The sequence below is a fragment of the Sturnira hondurensis genome, unplaced genomic scaffold, assembly GCF_014824575.4.
Source record: "Sturnira hondurensis isolate 20B ecotype Veracruz unplaced genomic scaffold, ASM1482457v3 Scaffold0004338, whole genome shotgun sequence".
In the NCBI taxonomy this organism is placed as follows: Eukaryota; Metazoa; Chordata; class Mammalia; order Chiroptera; family Phyllostomidae; genus Sturnira; species Sturnira hondurensis.
The window spans coordinates 342,724-362,393 of NW_028076969.1; the positions used below are offsets into that span (position 1 = coordinate 342,724).

The 19,670-nt window shown below is 40.3% G+C and overlaps 1 protein-coding gene across 3 annotated transcripts in view; it reads right to left on the reverse strand.

Annotated features, from left to right (window-relative positions):
* The window catches only part of LSAMP (limbic system associated membrane protein), a 630,861-nt gene that overhangs the window by 26,533 nt on the left and 584,658 nt on the right, over positions 1 to 19,670 (reverse strand). For all 3 annotated transcript variants that reach the window (XM_037045538.1, XM_037045540.1, XM_037045541.1), the window contains exons 4-6: positions 15,085 to 15,219; positions 5,244 to 5,364; positions 4,612 to 4,760 (exon numbers count right to left, since the gene is read on the reverse strand). In XM_037045538.1, the coding sequence (XP_036901433.1) occupies positions 4,612 to 4,760; positions 5,244 to 5,364; positions 15,085 to 15,219 (405 nt within the window). The remainder of the gene's footprint in view (positions 1 to 4,611; positions 4,761 to 5,243; positions 5,365 to 15,084; positions 15,220 to 19,670) is intronic.

Consider the following 19,670-nt stretch of genomic DNA (forward strand, 5'->3'; position numbering starts at 1 on the left):
AAGAAAACCCTCTCCATTAAAAGCACCTAAGTGACAAAAGCTGGAGTTGAGGAAATGGAGGTGTGCCTGGGTGTGTATACATAATTTATTAACTGTGATACGATGTTTAAAAAATTTTCAGTGGGTATTGCAGATGTTCAATGGTCTTTCTGGAAGTCAGCATATTCAATCCCTGTTCTTAAAACTAAAACTAGTTTTCCAGCTATCTTCTATCGTATCCACAGAGAACCTTTATAAGTAGTTTACAGCCAGTCTTTCAAATTACATGTGGGTCAGTGTTCAAATAGCTGCTCAAACTGTTTTATTATGTGGCATGCAGAAGTAGCTTATTAAGAGGCTTTGCTTCATCTTAACTAGCATTGGGATAATAACTTAAAATGGTTTCTGAAGAAGCAGAGGATGCACTCATTCTGAGGGCTCTCTCCAGGGATGGGCTGCTGAGGTAGTACTTGAAATTTAATCAAGCATAGCTTTACAAGTTAATAATCTTTTAAAATTAAAGAAAAAAATTTAGAAACCTCCCACACACTGATGTGGTATGACCCAGTATAGATTTCTTTGTACTTTTGACTTTTTTTGTACTCAACAGCCTCAAAATTGTAGTACAGTCCCTCACCAACCCACATATTGGTCAGTGAGACGGTCCTTCCTTAACATGTGGGGCTATTCCCCTCAAGGGTCAAGTGCTGGCCACTGGGATGAATTATCAGTTCAGAATCCCAATGTGCTAAAGAAAAGCCAGCAGTTTTTCCAGGCTGCGGAGTGGAGGCGGGGGGAGCGGTTACCAGAAATGAAATTGGGATGTGGTGTGTGTAGTGCTCCTGGGTGGGAAGAACTATGATGGTGGTGGAAAGACCTCATTAAATGAAAGACGAAGAAATAAATTAGATGTCTCCTCACCTCCAAACGGCAAAAGAGACATCTCCTAACGCTTCCCCATGGACACAAATCTAGTGACACATTGATCTAGAGCCTGGACTCTGGAAGCAGATGTCATGAATTTAAGTCCCAGCAGCCTTACTTAGTTGTACTTAGTAACATAACTTCTTTGCATAGTGGAGAAATATGAGTACCCAATAGGGTTGTCCTGATGATTAAATGAGATCGTGTATGTTAAGTGTTCGGCACATGTGCAGAGTACCTTGTAAGTACTCAGCTGATAAGTAATGATATTAAAATCATTATTCTTCCTCACTATCTATTTCTTTAAAAGTAACTCAATGTAAGCACTGAAGCAAGATAGGGCTCCTTTATGGGTGCATCACAATCATCACTGTGGAAATATGGAACTGATTATGTTACACACACTGACAATGAAACTGCTCATGGCATTATCAGAAGACTGAGTCCTCACACAGGTGATGCACATTCCCCCATCTGATAAAGACTAAGGAGTTGACTCCTTGCCCGTACACACTGTACCAATAGATTATGTGTTCAGAAAAATTATATAATGGAATGCTTTGCCAAGGATATAGAAAAATATATAAAAGGCATTAGTTGGATCTATAGCCTGAGGTAGTATGGATCCTTGACAAATAGAATGCTAGAATGTGTAGAGAACAAGACATATAAGAAAGAAATGCTTCCATTGGCTTAGGAAAAAGTTCCTATGAATACAGTGTATTATTGCATTCTAGTCCATTGTTTTGATCCCTTTGGAGAGCAATATTTGAATACAGAATGGAGAAGTATACATATGTGTGTGGTGGAGGGCACTATGTGTCAGTGACTGCAAATTGACACTGCATAAAAAGTCAGCACAAAGTCACTGCACTGGACACCGAAAATGTGCTGATGCACCCATGAAGATGGATAATCATAAACTCTACAAGGACTCTGGCGCTGGTGCCTACTTTGCTGCTGCCTCTCGCTGGCAGCAGCTCACCAGCTGCCTCATCTGCTCTGGAATGGCTGGGTCAGCAGAGCACCCCGCTGCCTACACTGCGCTCTCTGTCAGGGGGACCAGCCACAGCCATCCCTCCAGAGCACTTTTCTCCTGACCCTGCTCTGTGTAAAAGTACCACCAATAGTGCCTTCCTTCTCCCCATTAAACCCTCTGCCTCCTCTGAATCTAAGTGGTGGGCAGTCTGTTCACAGATGAATTGTTTTCCTTCTCTTCTCTCCCTCCTTCCCTTGCTCCCACCCTCCTCCCCTCTCTGGTCTGTCCCCGCCCCCCCACCCACGCCACTCCGCGTGAAACAGGCTGCCATAGAGCCGCATTCCCAAGGATTCTCCTGTGAAAGCTGTAGTAACAATGCACCTGGGAAACCTAAATGGTGGTGGTGGAGTGGGCATGGTGGAGGTAATTCCTGTACATAAGAAGCAGAGAGAACTCCCCCCTTCAAATGTTTATACTTAGGCCTTGGGTCTAGGAAATAGGGCAGTCAAATCACAAATTTTAGGCCATTTTAAAAGCTTCTTTTCCCCTCAGAGCCTAATGAATTTTCTTGTTCTGTTCTTCTTGTTATACCTCCTAACTTTCCCATAATGTGGGAAATCAATGCAAAACCGAATGCCGATGCTCATGCTGCCTTTGCCTGCTGCTCCCTTCAGGGCGGGTACCTGAGAGGGCTGCTCTGCAGAGGGCAGTGCAGCTCAATGGGAAGCAGTACGTGGTTTATCAGAGCACTGAGCACATCTCACCAAGGGAACTGAGGGTGACTTCTGTGGAGTTGTCAAGGGCAATCTGATTATGACATACTTGTTCAATTCCTTGATTCCCAGTATACCAATAGGAATTCTGTCAGATTCTTGTCATTTTGCTGGACATTTCTTAACTTTGCTTAATTTGAAAAGTCCTTTAAGTGGACTTTTGTGTTTAGGAAAATGTTATTATGAGGCTTGAGATACCTTTCATCACCAACCCCAGACTAGCAGTCTCTTCATCACCTTTGACCCAGCCTCTTTCTGTCCTCCTCATGTACGCCATCCTTCCTCCCTTCTCCCCCCCTCTCTGTCTATAGCTGTCATTTATTAATTACTTGAAATATATCATTAGTGCATCTGAGTGGGATGGAAAGAAAAGGTACTTTAATGCAAATTTATACTTGTTCTAATCCTTCTCTAATCCAATCACCCAATTTTCTCTTTTCCAAACCCTATAACACTTCCTGTTAAGTATACATTGTTTTATTGAACCAGGTCACGCTAGACTTTTCAGAACCTCAAATTCATCGTTGAGGCTGTTTCTCCCCCTGCTCTCATTTATGAAATTCCCAAAGTCAGGAATGAAACGGGCAACTACATTTCTTAACGAATGTCTTCTCAAGTGTCTTGAGATACTGATGTCTATATCTGAAATAAAGAACACTGATATTTGGTCTTCAAAGATAAGTAAACAGGGCTATGAATTTTAAACTTTATATAGATGTAGCATTTGTGTAGATGTATCTTATCAAACCCTTATAGACTGCAGTTAATGGAAGTTATGAATGAGAATATTTCGTGGTTGTTTCTTATAAGTAGAGTTGGACTTTGAGCCATTTTAAAGTGACTTTAATACTATATTTCAAGAGAGCTATCACTTAAATTGATTTTTCTTCTAAAAGTCATTTTTTCCCCTTAAAGTCTCCTGTAAACTATATAAAGTTAAGATGGAGGCATCACTCCTGGCCGTAGTATCTCTAGATTTTTCAGTTGAACCTGTGTACAAAAAAAAAAAACCCTCCTAGTGGCTTGTTATTCTAAAATAATAATAATAAATCCTTTGGACTTTCTTTTTTAGTCCAAATGAACTTTCTGGCCTAGCACGTGCTAACATTTTTGTGTGTTTCACTTGTTCTTATAAACACACCTGTATTTCGCAGGTTACCATCTTTCAGGATCTCACCTGTCATACTTCTGTTTCTCAGGGAGCATTTGCTGCTATGCACAGAGCTCCCAGCTGGCAGGGCAGGAGGCCAGATACCTGACTGTAACGGGCTGCTACAGAGCAAGGCACCAAGGTGGGCTGCCCCGCTAACATCAAAAACTTACCACGACTGGTCCCTCCTGGGTCTGCCTTTAGGTTCTTTGCCGGTCTTCAGAAATACCCCTCTCTCCTACTAGGGCATCTCTCTTCTAAAAATACACCAGACAATGTTTCCTGCTGTCAACCAACGGTTTCCTTTCGGCAACCATTTTTCCTCCTTTAGATTTCATATTTTAATCCTTCGTTCCATCTTTCCTCGTGTGTTGTTAATAATACGCTTTCTTTTTCCAGCCTCTCTTTTCGCCCAGCTCCTCATCCATCCTCACTACATATTAATCAGTTAATCCCTCTCGTCACTGCCCTTTTTTAACTCTCATCCACATTCTAGGATGGTACAGTCCCCTCTGCTTCTCAAAGAGACATTCACCCAAAAGGCATAGAAACAACAGACAGACAAACAAACTGATGAGAACAAGACAACTATCAAAAGTAAACCAGGGAATAGAGAGAGAGAAGTTATTCCATGTGTAAACTTGCCTTATGCATAGGGATTGAGAACCTACCTGTATTTTTGTTTCAGTGACCGTAGGCTGAATTTTATATAAATTTACCTTTAATAAATAATAATTTTTAAGCTTTCCATGGCAGAATGTGATCAACCAGATGCTCCCAAACTGGGCCTGCATTGGCATACTTACTGAAAAGGACTAGGCTGGCATTGGTGACCCCCAGCTTGTTGGCAGCCACGCAGGTATAGTTGCCATAGTGCTCCTCAGTGACATTGGTCACTGTCAGGGAGGACTGGCCCTCGGTGCTCTTAATCTCAAGGCCATTGGCACTGTTTATCCTAAGAGTTCAAAAACAGAAGAGTGAAAAGAAACACCGATGAAGATCTGGCATAGTAATTCCATTTTTATTATATTGGCGGAAAAGAAGAGAAAGGAAGTGGTTAGAGTTTGTTGTTCCATGCTCATCCCTCATGTCAATGGTGCAACCCCATATTATGAATCTGCGTCCATCCACAGAGGAGACTCCAGAGGTGGATGAGTTTCCTTGGGCTTGACTTCTACCATAAGCAAGAAAGACATGCAGGTGGAAACTATCCACTGAACCGCCTATCTCACTTCTGCATGTAACCTGAGTATTTTGAAGCTTCAGCTTAAGTATTATCGTCCTGAAAGCACTTGAAAAAGGACGTTGAGAAGAAAGAGTCTAGGGGATAGGCCTATGTAATTATAGCTAGGTTTATTTCTGTCATTGGGGCTCCTAGTGGTGCCCTGAAGACCACCTATCAGAGCAATTGGGCACAGCAAATTTCGCACATACGTACCTGGTGTCATCCCGGTACCATTCAAAGTCAGGCGCAGGCACTGCGGAGGCCTCACATTTGAGTGAAGCTTGTCGCCCTGTGGTGGCTTCATTACTCTTGGATTCCGTGATAGTGGGGGGATCTGTGGGAAGGACAGGCACATGGTTTGCATGGCAGTCAGAGGGCACTCCAGCATTCCCACGCAAGGAGAATTTGGAAAGGAGACTCTGATTGGAGAGGTGCTGGAAAGAAACAGTCTTAAAGCTCCATTTACATGAATTTATGATCAGCTGAAAGGGACTGATCACTAGAAAACCAACTAAAAACAAGAGGTGATTAATGAAGCCACAGATTTGGTGTACTTAACTGGGACACTTAACGAGGCTTTATGGAAAGAGAATCTAGGATTTCTTTTTCTTTCCAATACACCATCAGTTATTTCCAGCGTGGCTTATATGTGCATATTTTTTTATTTTCATAAATTAGGTAGTGATACTAAAGGACCTGGGATTTTAATGTATGATTAGAGCATTTATCTTTTTCATCATCATCATTATCATCACGGTGATTGTTACCAGTTGAGATGACAGTAAGGGTCTAATGAAAATAACACAGGTCTAAAGTTCCTCAAACCCAAGCTTAGCCTAGTATTTTTTCAGGAATTCAGAAAAACAAACAAAGTAGCATTATATGATTACTAAAGCATATTTTTCTTTTCTGTGTTTCCTTAGTGCTATGGCCCAGGCAAACCATTGCTTCTATGTGGGAAGGTGCACTATGAAGTCTGTGTTGGTACATAGAGGCCTTCCTGGTATATCATCCTTCTACTGTCTCTGGAAGTTGTGCCCTTGATTCTGCCTGCCTACCACCGGCCCACAAAACTGTACAAAACATATCTGACATTCTACTTTGTCATGATTATATATATATATATATATATATATATATATATATATATATATACATATATATATATATATATATATATAAGTTTATTCTCCTTTACTCTTTACCACTCTTTTTTATGTTCAATATTCAATATTATTTTGTATTAGTTTCAGGTGTGCAGCATGGTGGTTAGACAATCATATTCTTTACAAAGTGTTCTCACCAGTATTTCTAGTGCCCACCTGACATCATACATAGTGACTACAATAGTATTGGCTATCTTTCCTATACTCTACTTTACATCCTCATGACAATTTTGTAACTACCAACCTGTACTTCTCAATCCCTTCACTGTTTCCACGGAGCCTCTATGCCCCCCATACCCTCTGGCAACCACCAGTCTGTTCTCTGTTTCTTTGAGTGATTCTTTCAAACAATCCTATGGAGGGTGGAACAAGTGTCTACAGATCCACGTGATGGAGTAAGGTTGGTAGATGTGAGCTCCTGGCTTGATGATACTGTGTTTGACAAGGTTATGGACCTTTAGGGAAAAAAAGAATTTTTTTTTGACCAAAACTTATTTGCCAGAAATGGCAACTTGGCTGCAGGCACATAAAACAAGGAGACCCAAACAATATGTAGACTTTGCAGAGAAAAAAGTTTATTTAAGGAAAATTGTAAAGTGATTTCTAGTATATAAAATTTATTTAAATCTCTTTGGTGCCTGGTTCAGCTCACTTATTTCTGAGTTTTCTTTATACTCAGAAACTATTTTTCAAGTTTTCTGCCTAGAGAAGACTCTGACCTTAGTTAGCAAAGATGTACGAAAACATCTAGTTAGTCTGCAATTTTCTCTCCCATTTCATTTTTACATGAGCTTGGACATCTTTAAATCATTGTCAGCGAAGAGGAGTTAAAGCACATTTGGATAAACACCACCAGCCTGCGTGTAAGGAGACGTGCCAGAGTGAGTGATGGTTGTTGTTTTGTTGCTTTAGAATTATCTGCTCATTTTTGTATAGGCACAAAAAGGCAACATGATGAGTGGAAAGAACCCTGGGTTGGAAACTAGGAGTCCTGGAATTTAATTTCAATTTGCTTGTGTGGACCTTCCATCACACACTTTATCTTTCTGAGCCTTGGTTTTATTACCAATGTAATGAGGGAACTATATACTTTAATGATTCCTTCCAGCTATTAAAAAAATTCCAGTTCTAGTCAAAACTGCCCATTCTTTACAAATGGCCAGTTTGTTTCGTTATGATCCAAATGTATTTTCATATCCATTACTTATTTAACCCTTCAATTGTTAGATTTCAAAATTGCAGCTCATTTATTCATCTCATGGATTAGGAATTAGGATTAGCAGTCAGAAATTGAAACATGAGGTTTGATTTTGATTCTTCTCTTAAACAGAACTGTGGGCTAGGCAAGCATCTACACCAGTCTGAGCCTTTTCTTTCTTATCTTTCAAAACAAGGGCTTAGTTTTAAATGAGCACTAAGGGGTTCCATTTAAATTCATTCATTCCATGATTGGTTACATAGAGCATTGGAGCACATTAGTTCAAAGAATAATACAATAACTGGGGCGGTGGTGTGGGTAGAGGAAGTGTTTGTGGGGATAAAACATCCAATAGAATATTGAAAAGTTTGGATTTGAAGTTTGATAAACCCAAGCTTAAAGCTAGGCTCAGTCTCCTGTTTTCCTTCCTCATTAGCATTTAGTACTTTGTCTAGAGTCATATGGCCTCAATTTTCTCATCTATGAAATGTTGGAACTGGAGAAGAGGCAGTCCAGGTGGAGATTGCTGAAGGATTCCAGAGAGAGCCTATACTTGGTTTATGATAAAGGGACTGGAAGAAAATGGAGGGATTTGAGATTGAGAGATACGGAGCTTCAGAATTGATAAGACTAGATGTGAAGGGTGAGGCAGAAAAGGAGGCATGTCAAAAATAACAGATAACAAGCAAGTTTCTGGCTTAAACCTCTAGGTGATGCCATCCACTGAGATAAGATGCATAAGAAGAAAAAAAGGTGATCAGCAGGAATACACTGAATGAATATTAGTTTCCTGTCCTCACCTCTTCACTGTTGAGTTAGTTGACCCTCGAGCAATATAGGTTTCAACTTCATTTATATCTGTTTTTCAAAAATAAATACTATAAGTGTTTTAACCTTTTCTTTTCTCTAGCTTACTTTATCATAAGAATATATTATATAGTATGTGCAACATATAAAATATGTGTTAATTGACCATTTATATGATCGGTAAGACTTCTGGTCAACAGTAGGCTATTAGTACTTAAGTTCTGGGAAAGCCAAAAGTTATACATGGATTTTTTAAAAATGTTTTTTAAATTTATTTTTAGAGAGGGGAAAGGAGTGAGAAAGAGAGGGACAGAAACATCAATGTGTGGTTGCTTCTCGTGTGCCCCCTACTGGAGACTTGGCCCACAACCCAGGCATGTGGTCTGACTGGGCCTTTGGTTCACAGGCCAGTACTCAATGTAGAGCCACACCAGCCAGAGCTATACATGGATTTTTGACTGCATAGGGACTGGTGCCCCTAACCTCTGCATTGTTCAAAGGTCAAGTGTATTAGGTTCTTAAGCTGCCAATGACTCATCAATCTGTACCATGTTGGCTGGAGAAAATAACCTTGCTTATGATTCTATTGTTTTGGTCAATTGCTCAAATTGTGAAATGAGTTTTAACTAGTTTGTGAGTTTCTGGAGCCATGTGCTTATCACTGACAAATCCTTAATGATGAGTACTACTGTGTTCGACCAGCCCTAAACTTGGGTCAGACTCCACACATTTCACCTCCTCCACCTGGGCACTCATTGCTGTAGCACCTCAACCTAATAATGCCCTGGTGGAGCCTCCCAGTCTCTGCACCAGGAGACCAGGAATACAGGCCTCAGACCCACAGCCTTGTGGGAGAATCCTTCTTCGCTCTGGATTTTCCTCCCATGTGGCAGGGGCTTATTTAGTATACCTCCTTGCTCCAGGAACGAGGGGGAAGAAATGGTTTTTCTGACTAAAAATCTGGGGAGTAACAAAGTAGGTGTGTTTGGCTTTGCTCTTCCCCGTCTTCCTTTTGGGACTAGGCGTCCAGTGGGGGACCAGAGCTTCTCCTCTACTTTTCCACACTGAAGTCTTCCTTGGGCTCTCCCTTTCCCACTTGCCTGTGGGCATGCCTGTCCCAGTCCGGGGCTGCCATAATCGGGAAGGGAAGTTGGCCACACAAACTCTACCTCTCACCACTTTGACTTCTAAGGATGAGGGCAACTGTGTTCAGAACCTGCAGAGTTAAGTAGCAAGCTATTTGTGAACTCCTCAGCAATGCCAGCATGGGAAAGGTGGAAGTAAACTGGACTTAAATACATTAACTCTACAGGGGCAGCAGGATAGTGCCATTCAGCGTCAAACGTGAAATGCTTGCTTCTCTCATTGAAAATTTAGGAACTTTCTCATATTGGTGAAAATTTACAGGTGATGATAAATGCATGAAGAGCTTGTTGTTTCCAATATTTCTCAAACGACACAGTGGTGCAGGTCTATTTGTTCATGGCTTATTGGAATGAACATTTCAAAATTCATTTGTGATAAATTCTACATTGGTGAGGCTAAAAAAATATTACAGATCATATTGTGACATGCCCATTGTAGTTAAAAGAATAGCTGTCCTTGCTCAAAATATGGTTATAAAAAAAAACTGTGATAATAATAATGCTGCATGGAGATCCACTGTTATTCTTTATGTGACTTTGGAATAGCATACAGTTGTTAAATAATTCTTCCAGTTTTTATTATTTCAAAATTATGGGTTCTGAAAATATTAAAGAGGGCACTCTTCTTACACCACCCATAACAAGACTGTCAATTAAGATAACAATGACAGTGGTCTAGCAAGCAAAATATCATTTCTTTGCTGTTCCTAATATGAGGAATAATAGTTTAAGTAACAAAATTCTTAATAATGAATTTAGGTTGCAAGCATTTACCATATGTCAGCCCTATACTAAGCTTTACATAGTCTTTTCATCCAAATAATAGCCACTTAGGAGGTAAGGATTATTAACCCGTTTTATAAATGAGAAGACAGGCCTACAGAGGGCTAGTAACTTGTCTAAATTAACATAACCAGCATTTGAAGGGGTCTAGATTTGAACCCATCTCTATGAAGTTCATGCTCTGATCCTCTCTGTGCTTCCATGTGAGTGAATTCCTGCTAAGGAAAAATATCATTTACAGAGGCACGCTGGTAGCTTAAAAGGTCAATGTTACCTAATTCTGCTGTTTCAGACAATAAAATGGCACAACATGCATGGACATAGTGCATATAAACTCACATTTGGAATCAGGAGATGAGGGCTGTTTCTGCCTAGGCCACTTAGGTGGATGCCTCCTGGAGGTGGCACACTAAGGTCTTGGTGCCTCTGACCTGTGAATGAATGTAGGTGGTGATACCTTCCTACCTATCCTTCAGGTTTGATGTAAGAATCAGATAAAATCACAGATACGAAAGCATGTTTAATACCTAAAGTAATTACATGCATTCTTTTCATTGCTATTATCATATTGTGTCAGTGAAGGAAAGAAGACTTTGGAGTTAGATCTGGGTTAGAGTCTTAATTCTGCTACTCACTAGGTCTTTGATTTTGTGGCAGAAAATGCTCACATGCTCTGAGCTCTGTGTTTGGCCTCTCTGTGTGGGGATGGTCCAGTTGTCTCCCAGGATGAGTGTGCAGTGGTGGACCGATGGGGTGGGAGCAAAGAATGCGGGCAACAGGAATGACATTGTCCATAGAGAATTTAGAAACAGTAATGGAAATAACTAAAAACTGTCTTTTTAAAAAATCACCATCGATCAGCAATACTCAACAATGTCAGTGATAAAGTAAATATTCCTGCTGTCTGGCGTAGGTTCCAGTCCAACATGCCGCCCCACTTAGCTGGCCTCTGGCGCTGTGATGATTACAGTGAGACATACAAAATCTTTAGCATAATCTTGGCACTCTGAAGTCACTCATAAAAGTGATGGTTCTTGTTCATATTGCAAAGTTATGGTTGAAGACTACAGTAACTCCAGATTCTTAATGAATATTTCCTCTCAAGATCCCATAAGAGATAATAAACATTAGAATGTATCTTTACTGATACTCTCCCAAATATAAGAATAAACTAAAGGCTGGCATGGGGAATGGAAAGATGAAGCTATGAATAGCTAGGGAAGGTGCCAGCTGGTTCCATATTGAGCAGCTATTTTACAAAAATTTCCTCAGCAGGTGATTTTTGAATCAAAGCCCTGAAAGAGTCCAGTTAAAATGCATTTGTATCACCTGGAGAAAACAGATGTCTCCAGTCCCAACTGTGCATTCTCTAGTAGTAACCTCTGCTTCCTCTAAAATAATAGCTTTCAAAGGTAAGGGGGAGCTTTAGAAATGCCAGCATCTCATGCCTCTTAACAACTATGGTGGGTTGGTTATCTCTGGACACCAGGGTGGCAGCAGAGCTGAGTTCAAAGGGTGACAAGCAGAGGAAAAGAGATTGTAACAAATGACAATGAGAACATAGTTGGAGAGATAGCTGTGGGAAGGCAGAAAGCCATTAGCTGGTCATTGAGGTGAGGGTGAAAGATTCACAGTGGGGGTAGGTTGTGAGAAGAATTTCTCCAGGTATAGGACAAGAGTCCAGTGTAGGATGAGTTAAAATAAAATTAATAGGCTGTATTTATTAGACATTTACTATGCACTAGATATTGTGTTCAGTATACTGGACACTTGGAAGAGACAAACCCATGAGTAGATCTGCTTTTAATGCACTGTGAGAACTGAAATTGAGGGAGTGCACACAGACACTGTACTAAAAGGATATCTGTCCTTAGGGCTGGGATCTGGGAGAAACGAGCAGCTATCCTGTAAGTAAGATACCAGAAACCAGAAATGGTGCCTATTGTCCAATATTTTACTAGGCTTACTTAATTGAAGAGATTTCAGGTCAATAATTTTAGCTTCTGTGAACTCCAGGACCTCCTACCATTCAGAAAACAGATTTCAGGTGTCAGATGGTTATGTGCAATAGCACAGACCAAGTAGGGAGGAGAATTATCAAGAGAAATGAAAAGGGGAGACTGTAGAATCCAGCTTGTGAGCTTTGTCTCTCTGGTTTCCTGCTCTAGCTTCTCAGTGCACTGTCACAAATGCCTGTTGGTCACTGAAGAAAGGATTCCATAAAATGCTAGTAGGAGATAGTCAGCACTGGGATTTTTTTCCAGTGCTGTTCAGGGTCTCTTTCATGACAATAACCTCTTTCGCCATTAATTATCTAAGCCACCCGGATTCTCTGACCTAATTCCAAATCCTGTGTTTTGAAAAGCAAAAAGAGTAAATTTAAATAATGGGACATTTCCACAGTAGGCAGGCTTACATGAAGTGGCAAAAGTGATAGCAGATATTTGTCAGTATTCACGAGTTTTGCTAGGCAGACCTGGTTCTCTAATGTAATCTTGGAGACTTCATCTCCTTAGTGTGATTACACTTAAGCAGAATAAATTGTTTGAATAGGGCATGAGGAGCAATGGCCAGTTGTTTTAATGTATAATAAACATAGCTTATGAAATGTTGGTAAAAAGGTGATTCCAAAGGAAACTGTTATTTGAATATACTTCTTGATTGTAACTGATGTCATTGCAAAGCTTGTAGAAATGTTAAGAGGGCAGAGTTTGCCTGTGAGTCTTTTACCTGCTCATTGAGTAAACGTTTACTGGAGGTCTGACTAAGTTTGCTAGAGTAGATCTCCGTGTTATGAGGTCTTTTTTTAAAACCTTAAGATTCTATCCATAATCTCCTGTGGCTCACGTGTCACTAGCAAAACCTCACAGGTTCACAAAAGTCCTGATTATCGGTATTTTATTCTTTTCTAAGTTACACTTTGGGGACAGTCAAAAAGGAGCAATGTCAGACTAATTGCACTAATAATAAAAGGGCCCAGGCGGCTGGCTTTGATCATGGGGACCATCTGCAGTGCAGGCCACTTTGATGTTCACACAATGGAAGCATAAATATTTTCTGTGTATTCCATGATTGGACTTTCAGAAATCTAATTAAGATGAAGGTCAATTAAGAGAAAATAAAACCTTAACTCCAAAAGTCAGAGAGGAGGTGGAAGATGATGGAATGGCTGTGTGTACATAAAAGCAGCTAACTAACCTAATTATAACTTGTATAAACAGCCAGAGAAAGTGCCTTTCATGTGAAAAAAAAAGGTCCTAAAGCATTTTATAACATTGAGATCATTAATGTGTCTTTGAAACACACCCAATACTGGAAAAGAATAGTGATACTGGCATTTCAGAACTCTATCACTAAAAGAACTGCAGGCAGCTAGGGGATAAAAGCACTTCAGAACTCATCAAAAAGCAGCCCCTTGCTTCTTGGAAATAAGTGCCATAAATGTCTACGGCACAGTCATAGCTCCTGGATTCTTCTCAGAATGCTGTGCAGAAGAACCTGCTGGCTGTGTCCGAAGGCTGCAAGGCTGGAGGAAGGGTTCTGGACACAGTGTAGCCCAGCAATGGCTGGGTCACCTTAGGCAAGCTTGCTCAGCCGTCTATGCTTCTGTTTTTAAAGTCAGAACAAGAATATTTATCTCATGACTTTACTGTGTATTAAATGACAAACATAAATTCCTTAATCCAGTGCTGCCCATTGTAGGCAGTAAGAATGAAAAATCCTCCTTCTCCTCTTGTTTTTCTTGAGATCATGAGCTTTAGAATCAAACTAAGTCTGAGTCCCTCTCTTCCACCTGCTTTCTGTGTCACTGGAAAAACTATTTTACCTCCTTGGGCTTCAGTGTCTCAAACTATAAAATGGAGTAAATTACATGTACCTCCCCAGAGAATTTATGTAGAATCACTGGCACATAGGTAACTGCATGGAGGAGTTAAGATAACAAAAAGTAACTCACCATGGTCTAAAGCATATTTTCAAATAGGGGTTATCATGTTATATGTGCACATGTACATATATATCTGCATGTAGAATGTGTATTTGTGTGTATTGTATGTGCACATGTGTGCATATGTATGCATATACATGTGTATATATCTGTATATATATTTGTGTGTATGTGTTAAATACATAGGAGGAAAGAACTGTCAGGACATCCCTTCATCCCTGGTCACTAGCCACAATTGTATGATGTGAAAACTTAAATTTTAACGATGTGGCAAGTCATTTCTAACTGAAAAGGGTAAACAAATTCTTTTTATTCCTTCATTGGGCAACACATCATATGAATCCAACCTTACCTACTGTCTCTTAAACGACATCTAAGGATTCTTTCATCTGAGAAGTTCAAAATACACCTACTCACCTATGCAACTTAGAAAAATCTTACTTTCCAATGCCCATACTTTGGGACAAATAGATAGCCAAAATTAACTTATCAGTTATCCCTGTCAGCCCCTCAGGGATACGGTATCCAACCACAATGTCTTGAATTTGTTACCAAGGCCAATTAGTTAAATAGCAGAAGATAAAATATAATCTTGGGTTATGTCCTCTGACAATGCATTAAGATGAAAATTTCATTTAAGGCAGATATGAATCATTGCTTTGTTGCTTTTTGTCAAAGTGGTGCGACCTTGGTCTCCACAAAGAGTTGAAGAGTGATTGCCAGAAATGCTAGCACTGTCTGATCCTGTTTTCTTAATTCTATAGTCTGAGTAAAAGACAATGTGTATTGTTAAATATATTATGGGTTATATTTACAGTTGATAGAGTTGATTTATCAAATTCAAAGGCCAAGTCCTGCCCTTGGATGTATCGAATGTATAAATGTGCATCCCTGACCAGAGGAACATCTGCTTGAAATGCAATGTTCTTTTGCTAATGGGATCTGTAGAGCTCACTGGAAGTGGAGGTGGGCTGGGCACACAACACTTGCTGGCTGCTGCCATACTCACAGTTCACAGTGACCTTGACTTGTTTGACATCTGCCGAGGAGACCTCATTGGCAGCTTTGCACTCGTATTTGCCTGACTGCTCCCTGGTGATGCCGAGGATCTCCAGATATTCTTCTTCTCCTTCAAATTCTCTTCCTGAAAAATAGAGGTTTGCGTGATTGTTTTTTAAAGTGTAACATATGCAGCAGATCATCTCTCTTTTTTTTAGAAGCAATCAATCCACATGCCTTTTCTATAATTTGACAGTGTATTTGGCTAGGGCCAATTCTACAGAAGTAGACTCCAAGACAAAATGTCATGTGAAAGTGATCAAAGAGGAAGTGTTATCAGGAAAATGTAGGGGAGTGGGAAACGGAACCTGGCAAGAAAGAAGCCCAGCGAGGGTGTAATGCCAAGTTTCCCAGAAGGCCAGCTGGCTCAATCTCTCAAGGAGATCTAGGTATAGCACATGTCTCACTTCAAAGTTGTCCTGCCCAAGAGGTAAGAAGCTGAAGTGCTTATATGGCCTCGTCCCTCAATCATTGGTTAAGGGCTCAGAACAAAGTGGGAGTTGCGGGGAGGAAATCACAAGTTGTAAAGGACTCAGAGGGGCTATAGGTGAAGCCCTGATGCCATGAATCACATCATGCTGCAACGCATTCTTTCAACCAAGGTTGTTGTTAGAAGGAGAAGTGGGTTTCTTTTGAGAAATTTTCACTCCTTTCCCCCCAGTTTAGGTGGAATTCTGCTCACAGGGTCATGTTCAAAACCCTGTCTTTCACTTATGGCTTCCTTGTGCAGTATGAAACTACATCATTACTGAGACCTCCAGGCCATGGACCAGATCCATGAGAATGCGCCCCTCATGGTACATTTTCTGACAGACTGTGTCACATGAGGTGACATCAGGGAGCTAAGTACCATTTGCTTAAATAGTTAGCATTAGGGGTCTAGTGGCCCTTTTTTGAAAATCCTATAAAGTTGGATATTTCCATTACAGTAAAGAAATCTCAAGATTGGCAGGCTTGTTTAATTCCCCTCATGTGGAGTAAAAATGATTAAATGACTTTCTTTGGGAAGGGAGGAAGGAGATAGATAATGAAGGGGAAATGAAGGGGAGGAGAAAGAAAGGGGACGGGGAAGAAAAGAGATCGAGCAGGAAGAACTTGACCTTCAACTCTAGTTAAATTGAACCCCCTCACTCCCAAGTTGCAAAACTCCACTGCTGCTTCGGCCAGGAGAGAGCAGCTGGGGGAGTGCTGAAGAACACAGGCCTGCCGTCTTGAAGAAATCTTGCCCTGGTCATCCTACGCTAAATGGTACTAATTAATAGCTCTACTCGAATGGCACAAGCTGTTTTCCTTTTCTGGAAATTCCCTGATGGCCAAACCAACATAACAGATAGTCAGCACAAAGACAAATTCACTGTCTAAATATGTCGGCTGGGCCTCTTAAATGGGCCCCCAACAGGAAGGTAGCCTCTTTGATAACAGGCTACAATACAACTGTCAGGAACACTCCAAATTTCAAGTCAATGCCTCTAACGCTAGTTTTGAGGAAACTTTGCAATCCTAGTAATATAAAGGCAATAGTAACATACAATTATTTGGCTCTGAAGTCCTAAACATTATCTAGCATACACTTCTACTAAAAATGTTTCGTAGAATAAGCTTATAAGTATATAGGTGCATATTATTTATAAAAGACCAGTTTTTAGAATCTGTGTTTCCCCTTTTTTTCTTCTCCACAGTCAAGCAAGGAGTCACACCTGACTTCATAGGTCACAGATGTGGAATGTGGTAGAAAAGGAAACAGAAAACTCAAACAAGGTAATAGTCCACTATATTTGGATTAGATGGGAAAACTTGGGCTTGGAAGAAAAAAAAAAGATCACGAATTCTTGTATCTATGGATCTATGAACTGAGAGTCAGCCAGCTAACTGATGCTAAGAATCTTCTAGCTAAGCATAAATACCCTGAAAACTAATGGCAGCTCTGACTACTGCAGGCCAAATAGAAGTGTAAGCTCATTAAAAATCTGTAGTGGGAAGGGAAATTGACAGTAAGATACAATTATTGATTCCAAGAATGATGATGGGTTGAATGAAAAAAAGGGCTCAAGATGGTTTCAGAATGTTTTATGATTTCCATCCCACACCTATCAATCTTATACCCAAGTGGGTACAGATGTGAGTAAAAGAGAGAGCAAGTGTGGTCTCCTTAGAGGTGGCTAACAGCGCTGAGTTCTTTGCAACTTCCATAAAATACCTAGAAATGGAAAGTAATAGACCTCAACTTTGCATTTTGAATTTATGAAAGATGTAAGCCAGTTTCAGGAGAGAAAAAGATAATTTTAGCAGCAGCACCACCTAAGTCCCTACCAGTTTGGAAAGATAGCACCATAAAAGTAAACATTGAAGTAAATTAGAAAAAAAATAATATTTACTGGGTTTTGTACCTGGGATTCTTCCTTGCCGGTGCAAGTATTAATAACCTCATTTCTTCCCAAGAAGCCGGTAATAAAACAGATCCTTATGGGATGCATTTTCAATCCCACATCTCTAGGAAGAATTCCCCTTATTCCTATCTGAGGATAGAGGGGCGTTTTCTCTTACATGCCCCAGATGTAAGGCAGAAAGATCACTTTTGCTTTTCCCGTGATAACTCTTTCCCACTGTTACGATGGCCTCTGCTACCAGCATCAATGCACAGCTATTTCAGTGGAGTGGTGAGCCTCAAAGGGGAAACCAAACACAGGTGAGAGAAACTAGCCTGATGGGAATTTAAAATATTAAACAGCATCTCTGAGCCCTCCTTCCTGTCATTCTTCCTTTACCACTTCGATCCTCTAGTCGAAACTCTTGCACTTCCGGCAAGTCTTGCTACATGTTTTTATTTGCATTCACAGGAGCCTTTGCCTACAACACATTATCTCTCCTATTTTGCTTGAGAATTTCTCATTAGTCCAGTGATTTAAGAGGAAATGGGAGCTTTCTTGCCACTGGAAAGCCAAAGAACTACATTGCAGATTCCTCAAATGACATTCTTTTCTTTTTCTAAACAGTTTATTTTTTATTGTATTTTTTCCATTACCATTTATCCCCCTTATGCCTTCTTCTTTTATTTGCAATATCCCTGTGAACCAGTCCAGAGTTTGGCGAGATTAATTTTTACTCCATAAATATGTGTTTGAGTTAGCAGAATCAAAATAACAAGCAAGAACTAGAGTCAGGTTCAAGACATTATATACCTCAAGAGAACAAGCTAAGGATGGAAAGCTGGCTAAGTATTTCTGTACAAGAAGCTGTATATACATCCACTCCCTTTTAATGATCCCGATAAGAGAACCCTTTTATTGGGGAAGGATGTGCTTAGTACTCTGCTATAAAAGGCTGGATGGGGCATCTCTGCTAGTGTCCCGAGGATGTATCTGTTGTGTGGAGTTATCATTTCAGAAAAAGGTATGGAAACAAGAACAGAGACCCTGGTGGAAACAGGAATAATGGCATTTCTTTCATCTGAGTAACTGCAGTTTCTGGTTTCAAGGCATAGAACACGCTGTGTTAGTCTTGAGTCACAAACCTCTAAAATGCACTCCGTGCTCTCCATCCCTCACCCTTTGGCCCAATGTGTCTGTCCCCATCAATGCACCTTTCTCATACCCTTTCAGTTCACTTGGACAAGCTGCTTTTAACCCAAAAGTCCTGTCACTATTTCCTTTCATTCTCTCAACCTTAAGAAGGGTCTCAGGCCAGAATGTGACCCTTAGTTTGTTAAGTTCTTTGTGGAATAAAGCCCTATGGCTTCAACTTCGGCCCGTCTCTTATTCCTGTCGATTATTTTCTGTCCTTGTATAAATGTTTACTCGAAGTGCAAATTTCAATATTTTGCTATTTAAAACATCTCAACCTATTTCCACAAGCTTGCTCACATCACCAAGTGTTACATCTATTCTGGGATCTGGTGTTTAGTTTAAATCTCCCTTTGCTTAATATGTTTTTGTGTCTCCTGGCAATATGCAGTTGCAATATGCACCTTCCAGACTCTTGCACATAATTAGCATATCTCCTCTTAGTCACTGTTTACTCAAGTTGTACGTATTAGTTCTTTTAATATTTCTTCATAAGTCAGAAAGAGGGTCCTAAAGCTAATGGCAAAAGCAGAGTGTTCTCTTCTGTGTTTTACTAACATAGAGACAAATCAGCCAGGACCACTCCAATTAAACTATGCCAGGTGCTGCCTTCTGAGTACAGTGCCTTCAGAGTACCGACTGTGCTGTGGTGAAGCACGTAGAAACCACATTCAAAATGTTGATTTATTTAGATTTCTAAGGTCAATCAGGCATTCATTCATGAGCAAGCAGTCATTTAAAATTAAATACATTTCCATGGTACTTCTCTGTCTCACTTTTTCCCTTTATCTCTTTCCTTCCTCTCCCCTAAGAACCCCATCCTCCTTCTCCCTCTCATTGGATACTCACACAAACACACTCGCATGCATACTCACACACATAACGCTACTTACTTACATATAACCTTCCACTCTTTTAGAAGACCGCATGCAATTTTACTAACACCCAAATATTTGCTCACTAAATAGAGCAGATC